The following is a 15,421-nucleotide window of genomic DNA, read 5'->3' as shown; positions in this document are numbered from 1 at the left end:
TACACAACCAATACTGCTTTAAAAACATGGGGTGAACAGTTATGTCTCAGAAATGGTTTGCACTCCCTGGCCACTTTCTTAGAAATGCCTTTTTTCGCAGGTTCATCTTGCAGGTGCCATAGCACAGTTTGTGTTCGTAAATGAATGGTAGGTTTCTGATGACAAAGCTGCTCTTGATTGGTTGTAGACATCTCTAAACCTAGCAGCAATACTGTTGTAAAAAAAAACAATGTAATCACTGTTGTGTTGAGAATGGTCATCTGCCCAAATACAGATATTTGGTTCTTCCATCAGAAACTGACCAAAAATGAGTGGTATAGACTGACAAATTGTGCAGCATCACTGTTTGGAATCAATGCTTATAATAACGTTAAGAAAATAAAACTAAGCTGGTTGCAGATATAAAATTATTCTAACATGCTAGTCCTATGAGCCTTATGAATAATGACAGAGCTGAGGAATTTTCTCAAATAACTGAAAAAGCTGTAGGTGAAGAGTGAAGTTATGATATATTCATATCTAGAATTTCTTCAAAAGTGGGGATCAAATCTCAAGGCAGACAATCTCTGAGTGATCGAACCTATTATTATTCATCCATGGACGTGTACATGGTCAAGCATTTATTTAATTATGTATTGGGTCAAATTACCTGAACAGAATACAGACAGAACACACATTAATAAATACAAATTACACAAGAGTCAAGAACAAATACATTCTCATTATTATATACCATTAATCCCAGAGTCATACATACATACACACATCACCTTCCTCTCAGGAGGCAAAGTACGAGTCATGCATTGAATACAGCCGGTCAATCGGCGTCAGGAGGGACGTCTCCCCTAGCGACAAGCAGTCTCCAAGGGGACAGAGTGGGTCGCAGTTCACTTCACTGTACAAGGCCTCGCAGCCTAAAGCGAGAGAGACAAGGCTTAGTCATGAAAGAAAAGGGAAGCAGCCTGTGCTTACTTTATTGGTAAAAAAAAAAAAAGATGTCTGTGCTTTGTAGTACCATATGGGTTCATGTGGTCTCCCGGCATCTGAGGAGGGGTTAGGCCTTGACGGAAGGGGTCTAGTTTAAAGCTGTGGGCCTCCAGAGACACGGCCTGCTGTTTTTGCTGCTGGGCTACAGATACATACAAGTCCATGTTATTCAGTTCTGGTGGCAGTCCACAAGAGGGAGCTTTGAGAGGGAGAAAAGAAATACGGAGGTCACCTTACACATAGTGCATCTTCATGGTATGGGGACACCTAACTTTTCATAATTGTCTTAATCATGAATTTCACTTTGCTGTGGCCTAAGTCACTTTTTCATTTCGTCTTCTTTGTCATTGCAAAACACTCAGGAAACACAGGAACAAGTGGCAAAAGGTACTGCACTGATTAACATCACCTACCTACTTTTTATTGCTATATTAGTATTCATCAGCAGTGAAGCCCTTCAGGTCTTTAAGCCACATTTGGGCCAAAGCTTATATGTGCTTTTAACAAGAGTTTAGAAAGAAAAAGGTCAGTGTGTTTTCTACTCCAATTCTATGGAGATCTACATATTTTTTATCAGATCATTAAAAATTCATCAGCTCATTATAAAATGTGTTAGGGCAGAGAACACCTGAAACTGTGGAGGACAATGAGTCCCTCAAAGTGGAGTGGAAAAGCTTGTGTTCATGAGAAAGATGCTTTGATGAACACAAACCTGAGCGCTTTAACAAATAACCAATGGATCAGTAAACAGCTATTATGTTAAAATTGAGTATGTATTAAATGTGTGAGCTTATACCAGTGGGAAGGGTCTGGGTGTCTCTCTGTTCCTGTGGAGACGGGACCTGCTGCTGTTGCTGCTGCTGTCGTCTGGCCAGCTTCTTCATCTATGGTTCATTCAAGAAAAAGATGCTGTACGTAGTGTCTGACAGATGTCAATATAGCCAAATATTGGCACCTGACATTCGGAGTTCCAGGCTCCCATTAGTCCTGAATTATACTCTTTTTATGGATTAGCATGAACTAAAAAAAGGATAGTTATGACCCTACAATCCAAAGCCACAGTAAAATACTTGATATAGATGTTTCCAGACATAGCTAACTGTTAACATATTTACCTGGTTGAAGAATTATTTATTTTATTATTACAATTTATTGCTATTTATTATTAAATATTTTTGTTATATTGTTTTTTGTGTGCCTGTACCCCATCCCACCCAATTTAACTAATTTCCACTCATTAGTTAAGACTCCCGCAAATCACACAAAGCTTGCAGTGCTGGAAAGGTAATGGCTAGCATGTGCTTCCTGCAAACCTTGAGTAAAGTAAAGCATCTTTTCAAACTGCCGCTAACGCAATTTTACAAGTGAATGCGCTTGGAGGAGAATGCTAACTGCCAGTTTAGTTACATCAGCTAACAGACGCACGGGCTGAAATTGCGCTGAGCGATGGGTGAGAGAAGGTCATCCTACCCACCCACAGAGAGCGAGGCCAATTATGCTCTCTAGGACTCCTGGTCACAGATGGCTGTGGCATCACCAGGGACATATTGGACCTGCGATCTCACAATAATCGGGCCAACACTTAGACGGCTGCACCACTCGGAAGCCTGCTGCTGTTCTATTAAAGCAATACACTGCAAAAGTCTGTGTTACTACACTATATGTAACATTTTGTGGACACCCCTTGTGGACAGCCCGCATTCAGCTATTTTAAGCTGCACCCATTACTGACACTGTCGTGCAAATGCACATACACATCTTGTCTATTTCCTGTAGAGAAGCATTTTCAATAGAAAATGATGGAGCAGATAAACTGGAACCTATTGGCATCATGCCTAATGCCAGGTGTGGGCTAGAAGAGTATAAAGCCCCCAGCACTGAGCTGTGGAGCAGTGGAACTGTGTTCTCTGGAATGATGGAGAAGGGATTAGTTGGGGAGTTGGAAATGGGGTGGGGGGGGTGATCCTCCAACATCATAAACTTATTAATGCTCTTTTCCCTGAATGCAATTAAATCTTCACAGCAATGCTTCACCAAAATCTAGTAAAAAACCTTTCCTTCCAACAAAAGCAGAATAAACTCTTTTTTTTTATAATCTTGATTTTGGAGCAAGCAATGAATAAGCAGGTGTCCCAATACTTTTGTCCATATGGTGTATGATGTTACAGTAGTTTATTTTTCATTCACTCTTCATGTCATAACAAACAACACACAGACATCATGATACACTCACTGTAACACACTTTCAGGACATAATGCTCTGAGTCTTGTTATGAAATAGCTTTGCAGAGTAATTAGGAACACTGAGGAAATTATTCATTTTTGGTTTTGGGGTAAGGAACAGAACACACTCAGACAATGTGTGTGTAAGGAAATACAGTGCTAATCTCAGGGCGATCTATAAGCAATATGTCATCAGTTTCCTACATGAACTGATAACACTGTGTACTTCCTCCATAGTAAAAAAAAATGAAAATTTAAATGTCCTTTTCTAGGTGAGTGTGTGCATGTGTGTGTGTGTGTGTAGGGCATCGCATTACCTTGGCTCTTTGGTTCTGGAACCAGACCTGAACGACTCGTACACTCAAACCCGTCTCTGCTGCCAAAGTCTCCCTTACCTTATAAAGAGGGAGGGAGAGAGAGATAGAGAGACAGAGAGAGAAAGAGAGAGAGAGAGAGAGCGTGACCTTCATGGTCTGTGGGTCATGTAGGCTAACCGATGTACTGACCCTGGCTGGAGTATCAGATCAACAGAGATAAACAGACGGCTGCTCGTGGAGCAGCTGCGCACAAACCCAGGCACTGCTTGTGTCTTTCGACCTTTCTTTTCTTATTTTTTAGCTTAAAAATTAATAAAGTGATATGACTCTTTATATTAATAACAATAATATTCATACTATACATTCCATAACTCAACTTCATAAATATAAGTATACTGCACAGAGCTACACTACATTCCCATAACTGTCCAGGCAATCATTCTGACAGTAGATGTGAGCCTAAGGCCACCATACCCAATGCTAAGCATCACATAGAGGAGTATAAAGCCCCTCTCAGGGGCTGTGTGGGCTGTGATGCAGTGGAACTGTGTTCTCTGGAGCGATGGAGACCCAAGTGAAAACATACTTTTCTGCACGGCTTGGACGAGACCTCAAACGAGGCCTTGAAAGCTCGCCTCTGCTGCGTGGTAAGGATGGTACGTGGCCGTTTGGGCCTTTTCTGCTCCCCGTCTCCAGCTGCGTTTCCATCTCCTGCCATTTTCAGGCTGCCTTCTTCCTCATCATCATCCTCATCTTCACTTCTACCTAAAAATGGCGTGAACAAATACAGTAACAGACAGTTGTGTGTGAAGTGGCATCTGAATCCTGCTTCTAATATTAAGCTATGTATAATGTATATTCTCACTGTATGCAGTTTATTCTCACTCAGGTGTACAGTTTTTTTTTTCCAATTGTTTATTTATCATTTTCATAATTTTTTAAGAAGAAATATTAGGGGGAAATCGTATTGGATAAAAAATAGCACCTAAATACAAATAATAATAAAATAAGATGAATAATAAAGGTACAGTCACAGATTTATGTATATTTCTCCTACATAGTCAAAGCAGGTGCTACGGGCCAGACAGGCAGTCAGAGCCCCATAAATGGGCTCTCATGTTCTCCCATGTATAACAGATTCCCATGTCCATTGAACTTCCAGGTCAGTTATTGTTCAGATAATATTTATATGATAATATGTTCAGATATTGTCCAGATAATATGTATTTGACCAAGATTGAGTCTCTGACAGTTACAGAATTGTCTGGTATTTATTTTAATCCATGCTGCCCTCTACCAGTCAAACTCGTGTTGTACATAACTTTTTTTTTTATTTATGTTTTACTTATATATAAAAAAGAAGAACTGGAACTCCACAGATTGTATTTAATGTTCTTGTTCAGGAACATTAAATTTATCAGAGGACTGGCCTCACAATGTGATGCAACATGGCTACACAACTTCTGCTAAAGGCCGCCTAATCTCCAGCAGGCTGGAGCTCTCTCACGAAGCAAGCTCATAATTAATGCAACATCATATCACTTGTAATTGTGACTGAATGTCTGTGATTTGCTTGTTTATTGTGGGGCTCATGTCACGAAAAAAATGATATTTTGTAGCTTTCTTTTTATTAAAAATTCAATTTGGGAAGTAAGATACAAAAGTCATTAATCTCTTAATAAAAAGAAGTAAAATGTATTCGGCCCCTTTAAATAAGGACTCATGGACAGGCCAAACTGTACATTTTACTCATACATAGTAGTTTCAACAGCAGTTACTGTAAATCAGGTAGAATAGTGAGTGGTTGGTGAGTGGTCATTTGTAGTGGTTAGTGGATTAAAAGCCTTTAAAGGATAAAAGAGAAACTAAAAAAGGCTGATTTGGAGGTTGAGTTGATAGAAAAAGGTGTATATGTGTGTTTGTGCTGTACCTGAGTCGGAGGTGGCGGGGCTGCTGAGAGAGTGCTGGTAGTCTCGGGTGCAGAGCAGTCTATCTCCCACCAGCACGCAGCGGTCTCCTTTCTGCAGCCTGCAGGAACACACAGAGCAGCAGAAGCAGCGCAGGTGGAACACTGCGGAACCAGCACGCATCACCAGCTCAGCCGGCGAGATGACCTCAGCGCAGGCCCTGCAGCGCACCATGAACAGCCTAGAGAACGAGAGAGAGAGAGAGAAAGACAGAACCTTAACAAAGAAAGAGAGCAGGACTAACAGAGACGGCCACCTTGTTGCTTGCGTTTTTTTGAATACACTTCAATCATTAAAATGTAAACACAGTCACTGCGAGTGGACTGGTGTGAAATGGACCAATTTAGAGAACGTCTACAATAATCACATGTCGCCAAGTCTACAACTCAGCCTAATGGCCAGTCTGAAAACTACTGCAAAAACTTCACCAGGTGTCAGAAGCATACTGTTTTGTGTATTTCATTCATTTGTGCATTAATTTTTTTTAAGGAAGCTTTTAAGCATTCTACATGTCAGACGTCCGGTTTGTATCACAGACACTTTCAACAATTCTGATTTGTTTTGTTTTTCTAGTTTGAAAAGGCTGTGAAATGTTCATTAAATTACAAGGAAGTCCATAAAAAAATGTTACTGAATAGTTTCTTGAAGTTTAGCTTTGACCTCCTAGCAGGCTAACATAGCTAACAAGCAACAAAAGCTTACACCCCTTCAATTAGCATCGGGCGAGCTGCATACCAATCATCTTGTTGTTTATGTATATCTCAAATTAACCTTTATATGTGTTATTTGACAAAAATGTGCCCAGTCCTATAGATAACAGTCCAGAAATAATTTTTAATTGGTGCACTACATTTAATCAATTGTTAGCAACATTAGCCTCGTAGCTCTGCTCTAAAACAGCAAGCCTTGGCTAAACGATTACAACTGGGTTAATGGGAAAAGTGTGCACCTTTAATGTTTCACTCAATTATTTCTATATTGAGAAACAAGCAGAAATTACAACTACTCAGACTGAAAAAACTGAGCCATCTTTCCCTTCTTCATCTCATGTTACTGTTACTGGTTTCAGAAATTCCAGTGCTATGTCGAGTTACTCTTTTTCAGGAGTCAGACTAGACTGTCATTTATCCCTTGAAACCTGTCTGCCCCTTCCCCTAAAAGACACCCAGACACACACACCCCCGGCAGGACGAGAGCGGGTTGTCTTAGCGCCTAGCAACCGGAGCCGGGGCCTGAGCAGGGCTTCCCGGGGAGCGCAGGAGAAAAGCACTCTGCAGGCCGTGGCTCCAGACCGAGCAGTGGCAACCAGGCCTCCCGGCGAGAGAGGCCGGTCCAGGGAATGATCTTAACTGGACTTAACCAAAGCCTAGACAATAGCAGAGCTGGCCCCGAGCCGTGCCTGCATTGTGCCGCCCTGGCAGCCGCAGCATTTTCTGTTTGTCAGACCGGGGGCTGAGATTTCTACGCCCGGTGGGAGTGTGGGGGGAGCGAATGTGGGTTGGGTTTGAGATTGAGGAGGGGGGGTTCACTGCCTCCAGAGGTGTGACTGCTCTAAGCCCAGAGAGACAAGCTTACATGTTTGGGAAAAAAGGAATTGATGATGTTTTAATTTCAGTTGTATGTAGTGGCGTACGTGGAGTATGCACTGCAAATTACTGTGCAGCTCAAAATGTTAGTTCATAATGTACTTATGTTTTATTGTATTATATTATATGGGCTTAGGCAATGAATTGAAAATGTCAATTATTCTGATTTGTGTAGTCACTTTCTTTAAAGAGAAATTTTTTGAAGGTTCTACTGTTGGTCCAAGTCAAATAACTCTTCTACTCTTACAGTGTAGATCTGTAGATGTGAGTATAGCTGAATGGAAATGTGTGTCATGCTTAAATCCAGGTCATAATCCATAATTTGTTGTTTTGACTATGATTCCAAAACTTTTGTTATTTTAAAAATCGAAAGAATTTACCATTGCTATGCATAACATATCCAGGTGCATGCACACACTCACACACACACACACAAATTCCTCTACTGATCAGCATGAACTGAAACATCCCAGAGCTTTGCATTGTTGAGACCTATTAGTGTTGCTGTGGGGTCGCCAGGGAAACTAAGCAAGGTTTTTTCGTGGAGCTCAGCAGGGCCAGAGAGGACTTATGTTTTTACAGAGCGTCCATGGCCCGTTCACTTTGCAGAGCGTGTATGTGGTAGAGTTGCTGACTAGGAGCTCATATTTAAATCAAATATTTGCCAACTGTATAACTCATATATCGGTAACTGTCACGCCATTGATGCTACGGTCTAAAATCCACCTCTAAAGGAATCTTGATGATTAATATTTCAGTGCCTTCATGAAGAAGATTACTGGAAGGAGAGAGCTGCTCCATGGGTAAAGTGAGGTACAGTCGTGGTGAGTTTACAGGGAAACCATTAGTGACCTGGACATTAACGGGAATCAGCATCGGCTTTGACACAGCCGTCAAATCAGATTTACATGCTTCTACTTTCCCCCCGTTGCAGCCGATAAGCCACAACATGTTTGTAACAGAAATACAAGGAAGTATTGCATCTTTAGGTTGCCACTGGCAAATGTGCTAAGACTAGTTAGCAAGCTAGTTACAATTTAACAAGCGCGTCACTAGTGTAGACTGGGGGTCTAAATCACCACACAATTGCCTTGTGAAGTTGAGTTGTTATGTAATCTCAATTGAACTTAGGTTCATTTGAGAGCTTATGTGGTTTCAGATGCTGTCTGACAAACAAATGTATGTAGTATGAGCTACCTACATTTTTTCCCGAAAATTTCTCCATTACATTTCTCCGTCTACATTTGGGTTAAAAGTAAAATTGCGTAAATTCGATCTACCGCTTTAGGCACTAAAGCTTGTAAAGCCATCAGCATCCTCCTGAGTGCTGTCAGTGTTGTACAACAGTGCATGAACGTCAATCAGACCCGAAAGTCAACAGTTTGCTTGAGAGACAAACTCAAGGACCTCAGATGATTTAATGGACCTACTGTATGTGCTTCATTAAAGATACATAAACCCACGTAAACACTGAGTGCATGTTCAAAAGCGCAAGCATGGTGGATGAGCATGATTCCACAAATTCAGTGATGCTCTAAAAGAACCTGGGTTCATGTGTTGGATTTCACAGTGATAAGACTGCTGACCTACTCACCACACTGTTAATGAGCATTAGTTAGCAGAGCACAAAATAATAACTAGCTTAAAGAGGACCAGAATCTCATTTATGGGCAGTGGTGTCTTGGTATGCAGAGCACTGGGTTACAGAGCAGTGGGTTATTGACCACAGGGTTGTGGGTTTGATACTCAGGACTGCTAAGGTGCCATTGTTGGGCCATGTATGTGCAAGGTATTCAACCCTCTTTGCTGACCCTGGATTTCCAAGCTGGGATATGTGAAAAGAAGAATTTCATTGTACTGTACAAGAAAGATATTTAACGCATGAGGTTTCCGTTGGATTAGTGATCCTAGCTGACCTTAAAACTTCATCATGGTTGAAGAAACATGTCTAAAATGCTTTTAAGGATTTCATCAGTCTGTCTTGTCCCGTTTTTATTTCTGCCCTGCTCTTCTTTGCTTAGTCAGCTGATGCCAAGCTTTCTGTGATATAACCCTGGATATTCTCTCACATAGTGATGCTTTATTTTTTACAGGGATATATGGACATAACAATGTATGCTCCTGTGCCCAGGCCAGCTGTGCTTTTGTTATTATTTTGATTTCTGTTTCCTGCCTTGTCCTGTGTCTTTGTTATTCGTCTCACTTATCTGGTCTGTAGCCCCGCCCTCTCATCATTACTCCCTGCTGTTTCCTGTTCTCAGTGTATTTAAACCCCTGTGATGGCGTAGTTTGTTGGTCTTGCATTGTCTAATGTGACGGTTTGTGGTTTGTACATCTAGTGTGTATTTATCCATTTGCAGGTTTCTGGTTTAAGTCCTGCAGCAAGTTTAGCTCGGCTCGACCCACTCTCTCTCAGGTATACGGGTTATTCTCTGTCCTGGCACCAAAGTGGTGAAACAAACTACCCTGGATTGTCTGAGCAGGAGAATCACTCACTATCTTGCTATCAAATATCAACTGAAGACCCACTTAATAAAGCACTAATATCTATTAACTATAATAAGTAACTATAAATGTATTCCTCCTCTGTTTTTTAGATATATGATTTCTTATCATTTGGTTTTCTCTTTTATTGTGGATGTATCTACTCTTCTTGCGTCAGCACATCAGTTTTTGCATATCGCCTAATGTTTAGCTGCAAATTTTAAATAAGAAATACAAATTTCACGCAATTACACACTGAAAATATAAGCTCTTCCGACAAAAAACTGCTAAGAAGGTTTGCAAATCAAAACTCGCAAGTTATTGTTATGACACTACCAAGTACCAACTGACTAACCGGTTAAAAAATGTAAATAAAATCTGATTCCCATGATTTTATAATAATAAAACATAATACTGTGTCTCAAGACAATATTTTATTCATGTGGAAATGAATTTGAATCGTGTTAACTGAGTGCATTTTTTGTAAGTCTAGGACATGTCATTGTCCTGTAGCTTTAGCTACTGTACTCCAATGCATATTATGTTACACTGCATAGGCCAAACAGTAACATTGCAGAGCTCAATCAATCAACACTAGCTGCACTGAAAGAGCTGCCTGCTGACCCATTTACAGTGACTCCGCTCCCCAGCCTGGTCAGCAGCACGCTAGGTCAGCTATCCAGAAGCCCTGGTGGATGGGGGCTGGGGTTAAGTGGCGGGTTAGTGGGCAGCACTGCCAGGCACTGGGTATGTGGCTAATTGGTCAGGTCATATAAGCTCATGGTTGGATGAGCAGCACCCCTGAGAAGAACAGATACACCACCAGGCATGAGCCTATCCAGATGCCTCAGCAAAAGGTACGGGCCAAGTGCCCACTTCCACCACACACACACACACACATTCACTCCCCCTCTTCTAGGCTCTTCAGCACCCTGAGCATATGGTCTACTCTCCGTTTCTCCTAAAGACCTCCATCAACTTCACAGCCTGCTTCGGTCCACTTATTAAGGGCACAGTGGTCATTTTTCCATCATTATCACTTCAGATGATGGGCTGTTTGTGTGTGGACAGGTGTGTTTGTATGTGTGGAATTGGAGAAAGTGCGCAGCTTGGTTACGGAAAAAAAATTGACCACACAGGTTTACATTTTGGCTTATTTTCAACAGAGAAAGTGGGGTCCTTTAGAGTACATCTTCAGTTGCAAACAGAGAGCCCAAATACTTGCAGTTTAAAGTGAAATACCAACAAACCTAAATGCTGGATCACTGTGCTATACATGTTCTCCTTTATTCACACTGGCTCACTCAACCTCTAAAGACTTTTTATCATTTTGTAGTCAGAGACATCCCAAATAAGAATCCATTTTTGGATTAGCTGCTATTTCACCCTATGGTGAAACCTATGGTAACTGCACCAGCATTCTTTTTTTAGCCTCACACTTTTTATAGCCAATTGTATTCAATTGTTTGGGGGATTTTCACCAAATCTTCCTTTTAATTTTTTTTTTTTTTTTGAAAGTCTTGGGCTGTCTTGTTTGCATTCTTTAGTCTATTCAGAGATTTCTGAAGACGTTTAGTTCAGGGGACTGTAAGGGCCATTTGCAAACCTTTAGCTTGCACCTCTTGAGGTAGTTCATTGGGGATTTTGAGATGTGCCACTATGCCCCTGTGTTTAGCAGTATTGCACATTACATACAAAACATTATACTTTTACTTAATCAGTTCACAGGAGTTGTTTCTAAAAAGCACCAGGCTTGTTCAGATGTTCTTGTAAAAACTTCCCTCACTGCAAATTAAGTTAATTAGCAAAATGTACACACTTTCAGCTGTTTGCAAGAAACCAATCAAACAAAACCATTTGAAATATCTCAGCACAACGAATAGAACAAGTGCTTTCTCCACATTCAACACAAAATACCACTTCAGTGACAATGCCGTCTCAGAATTGTTCAAGCCCTTAATGACAAGCATCTTTAGTACTTCCAGTTCACTGATATATACTTGGGCTTGTGTGCTGCAACCCCCTTCTTCAAATCAGGACTTCTTCTGAAACCAAGCCGTGGTGGACTTTGAGGTATGCTTGGGATCACTGTCCTGTTGGAAGGTCCATTGATGCTCAAGCTTCAGTTTTCTTACAGAAGGCATGATGTTCTCTTTTTATGATTTTATGATACTTTATTGTATTTTATAATTGATACTTTATATGTATTCACGCCCCGACCACACGCTGCAGATTTCCTGTGCCAGAGGAAGCAAAGCAGCCCCAGAGCATCACAGAGCCACCGCTATGTTTCACTGTCTGCAGGGTGTTCTTTTCAGCATATGCTTCATTCATCTTCCTCCAAAATGTCCAAAACCCTGACAGAGTTTGCAGCAGTCATAACAGCAGAAAGGTGCTCAACTGTCTTTAAGTACTAAAGACACTTGTCATAAAAGGGGGTGAATAATTTGGAGACTGCAGTGTCATTGAAAGTGGCATTTTGCGTTGCATTTGGAGAAAGCACTTGTTATATTAGATGTGTTGAGATGTTTAAATTGGTCTTGTTTGATTGGTTACATTACTTACAGCTTTGTGTGCATCAATTCTTTTCATTTGCAGACCGCTAGACAGCCCCTTTTAGAGGAGACCACAACGGCTGCTGATTGTTTGGACAAGGTTTGAGGAGCTTTGCCAAGGTCTGAGACGTTAGTAAAAATGGGCTCGAAAAGAGCTCAAATCTTATGTGGTGTACAAACCTTTGCATGGTGCTCCTTTCCTTTTTTCCACTTTTCCACTTTTCCAAAATTATTCATTAAACATTCATTAAAAATCTTCAGGTTTTTGCCTTTTGGAAATCAGTTCCTCATCAACTCACAGTTTTAAGCCCAAACTTTTGCATGCCACTTTACAGTCATGAAACGTTGGCCTGTTTCATCAGTGTTCAGATCTGTTGTCTTTTGGTCACCTCATCTTATACCCTGGCTCTATCTTGTATGTTCGGATGTGAGAATGCGTGTATGAGGGAGAAAGTGAGTGGCTGTGTTTTTGGGGGGTCAGTAGGGGGTCGGCACACTGTGACGATACGGCCATATGCTGTCCCCAGCTTGCAGTTGCCACACCGATGGGTCCTGCTAATTTAACACATCTTGACAATGTGTCAGTAGTGCTGTCCTAGTCTGGCTCTCTCTCTCTGTGTGTGCGTGTCTGTGTGTGTGTGTGTGTGTGTGTACGTGTGTGAAAGCCTCCACACATTCCTTGGCCCACCGCGACCCTTCCTCCAGCAGTCACCTTGTCTTCCAGGAACTCAGTGCCAAGTCCCCCCAAAAACCCCACCCTCCACCAACCCCCACATCCCACCCACACACACACAAACTGACTGAAACCAAGATGCACAGACTTATGCATATGTGCAAACGCAATACACATACACAATGAAGTGCAAATATGATCAAAAAGCTCTTTAATAGAGACCTTTTCTAATGGGTCCAAAGGTCCAGACTCCAGCACACTTCACACTTACATCACAGGTCCCAAGAAGCAATAAACAAGAGAGCTCTTTTCAGGGATTTTGCTCCATACCTAGAATGTGTAGGACAGCTTTCTGCCGAAACATTCGAAAACAAGAAATCAGAGGGCACACTTAGAGTGCTGAGGCTGTCAATTAAAACACAGTGACTAGAAAACGTATTTGTGTGCGGAGAAAAGACACTCCATCAGTCAAAGATCTGAATGCACTCCCTTCTTGTGGTGTCTAATGTCATAACCAATATCTACAGTTTTAGATAAGAGAACTCTGACACACTACATTTCTTCTCAAGTTTTGAGAAGCGTATGACAGAACACAGTATAATAGCCACAAGCTGTTGGTGTGTGTTCTGTACCTGCTTTAATTATCAGCTGCCCCTGCATATTTGCACAAATCCACTGGTCTGTGGAAGGTTTCCTGTCAAATGTGGTTCTCTGAAAGTTTTTTATTTATCTTTTATTCTGAATCATTTTTCAAAAAATTACTTGAAAAACAACGCAAACTGGCTGAGTGGTTCTGATGTTATAGGAGTGAGGAAAGCATTCAAGTGAGGCTATTAAATTAAGATTTATTGAGGCTAGCGTACTAACATAAACAGTACCGTATCCAACACTGTGACGGATTGTAATTTTTTTCTAAAACTACTACATATATGATCTATTATTACAGGATCTGTGTACAACCAACACTTCACAATGTGAAGTTATGAAAGAACTACATTTTGGAAGGAGGAAGATGCCTGAAGCCCCTCCTCCTCAATCTAACATCCTATAAATTCCATCTCTACCTTGTTCACGTGTCTACGACAGGTCTGCGCAACCCTCCACCACTCTGTCTTCTCCCTCTTAACCCTGTCATCTATCATTCCTGGCTCCACATATCAGAGGGGGTCTCGCTTCCCACTACAAGACAGAAGCCACCGGAACTCCAGCCCAAAACTCCTCTGAGTTCTATCCCCTGTCTTTTACAGTCTGCTCTCAAATCATCACAAGCTGAAGGCATGACCCGATCTCGCAAAAAAACGTGTTTCAGCCGTTTTTAAAAATGGTTTCCAAGAGTTGCTCTGTGTGTAAATGGCTGTGGGTCATGGGAAGGGTGGAAGGATACATCAGCGGAGTCCTCCTGTTGTTCAGAAAGGACAGGGACATATGGCCACATTCTGAGAAGCATATAGAGCGGTACAAAATGACCTGTCTTCATTGTATGATTTTGCACATTGCTTTAGAACTCAATCTGGATGGAGATGACATCATGAGTACGGGCTGACAACCTCAGACTTCTGAAATGAAAGGAGCTTCCACTGTCATGTTATTTTTTATATCTGCATTTTGAAATGAGTTGAGAAACTTCCTGGCCTCTCTCTGACTTCAATCTGTCTGATTTCTATAGAGTGGTGAAATCGCCATAGGGTGAATTAGCCTGGTCATTTTGATCGCATGCGGTCACAGCTTGCATTAACCTATGGTTTAATTGACTTTTATTTATTTGAGAAAGACTTACCCTAAATAGAGCTTAGGTGTCCCACAAACAATGTCCCTCTTTAGGGCAATTTGTCTCAATTTCATTTACTATGCAAACTGACCAGTGAGAGTAAGCCCTAATAATTAGGAGTCTGATTCCTATCACTATTAATCTGTTTACATCTTAACCATTTAATTATGAACTTTTTTGTTCTTTTTTTTTATATTATCCTTTAAGGTTTGTGAATCACTGGCATTACATGATCCTTGTACTCTGTGGCTCTGCAGGCATTCTACAGGTTCTTATTTTGCTATTCTACAGAGGAATAGGGTTTATGGTAGAAGTATGTAAAATGTGTGTAATATTGGACTTCATGAATATTCAAAACTTGAATATTTCCCACAGTCCATTTAACATAGCTAAGGCTAATTTTGGTCTTAAGAAGACTCTAAAACCGTGACATGAATTTGTAATTGCTTGAAATGACTGTTTTGGTTCATGTAATTTCTGTATGTAATGTTAAGTACATCAAATTATTTATGATCGTAAGATTGCCGTTTCAGATTATTAGTAAACATAAATATATAAGCATTAAATAGCCTAAATAAGGAGTACAAATAAAAGACAGTTATCAACATTATTCGTGCAGCTGTTGATTGTCTAAAAAAATGTTATAACCCTAATATCCCCACCGAAAACCCCTCCACATGAGGGGTTCACTAAATTACTTAGCTTTAGCCTTTTTTTTTTTTAGCATTTAGCTTCTTTATTAAAAAGATCGACAATAACAAACAATCGGACAGAACAGGCTAATATGCTGCGAGGAAAAAATGCCTGACAAAAGTAATTGCAATCACGCGCATTTTTTTGATTTACCTTGACACTAAAGCA

At 40.8% G+C, this 15,421-nt stretch overlaps 1 protein-coding gene across 1 annotated transcript in view; it reads right to left on the bottom strand.

Annotated features, from left to right (window-relative positions):
- Positions 1 to 646: 646 nt before the first annotated feature.
- The window catches only part of lmx1a (LIM homeobox transcription factor 1, alpha), a 16,478-nt gene continuing 1,703 nt past the window's right edge, over positions 647 to 15,421 (bottom strand). The window contains exons 3-8 of the mRNA XM_072680769.1: positions 5,458 to 5,675; positions 4,114 to 4,292; positions 3,528 to 3,605; positions 1,784 to 1,871; positions 1,016 to 1,186; positions 647 to 914 (exon numbers count right to left, since the gene is read on the bottom strand). Of these exons, the coding sequence (XP_072536870.1) occupies positions 778 to 914; positions 1,016 to 1,186; positions 1,784 to 1,871; positions 3,528 to 3,605; positions 4,114 to 4,292; positions 5,458 to 5,675 (871 nt within the window). The 3' untranslated portion in view covers positions 647 to 777. The remainder of the gene's footprint in view (positions 915 to 1,015; positions 1,187 to 1,783; positions 1,872 to 3,527; positions 3,606 to 4,113; positions 4,293 to 5,457; positions 5,676 to 15,421) is intronic.

The sequence above is a fragment of the Salminus brasiliensis genome, chromosome 1 (assembly GCF_030463535.1).
Source record: "Salminus brasiliensis chromosome 1, fSalBra1.hap2, whole genome shotgun sequence".
Taxonomy (NCBI): Eukaryota; Metazoa; Chordata; class Actinopteri; order Characiformes; family Bryconidae; genus Salminus; species Salminus brasiliensis.
Note: the sequence above shows the minus strand (reverse complement) of the source record. Positions and strands in the feature narration are given on the sequence as shown.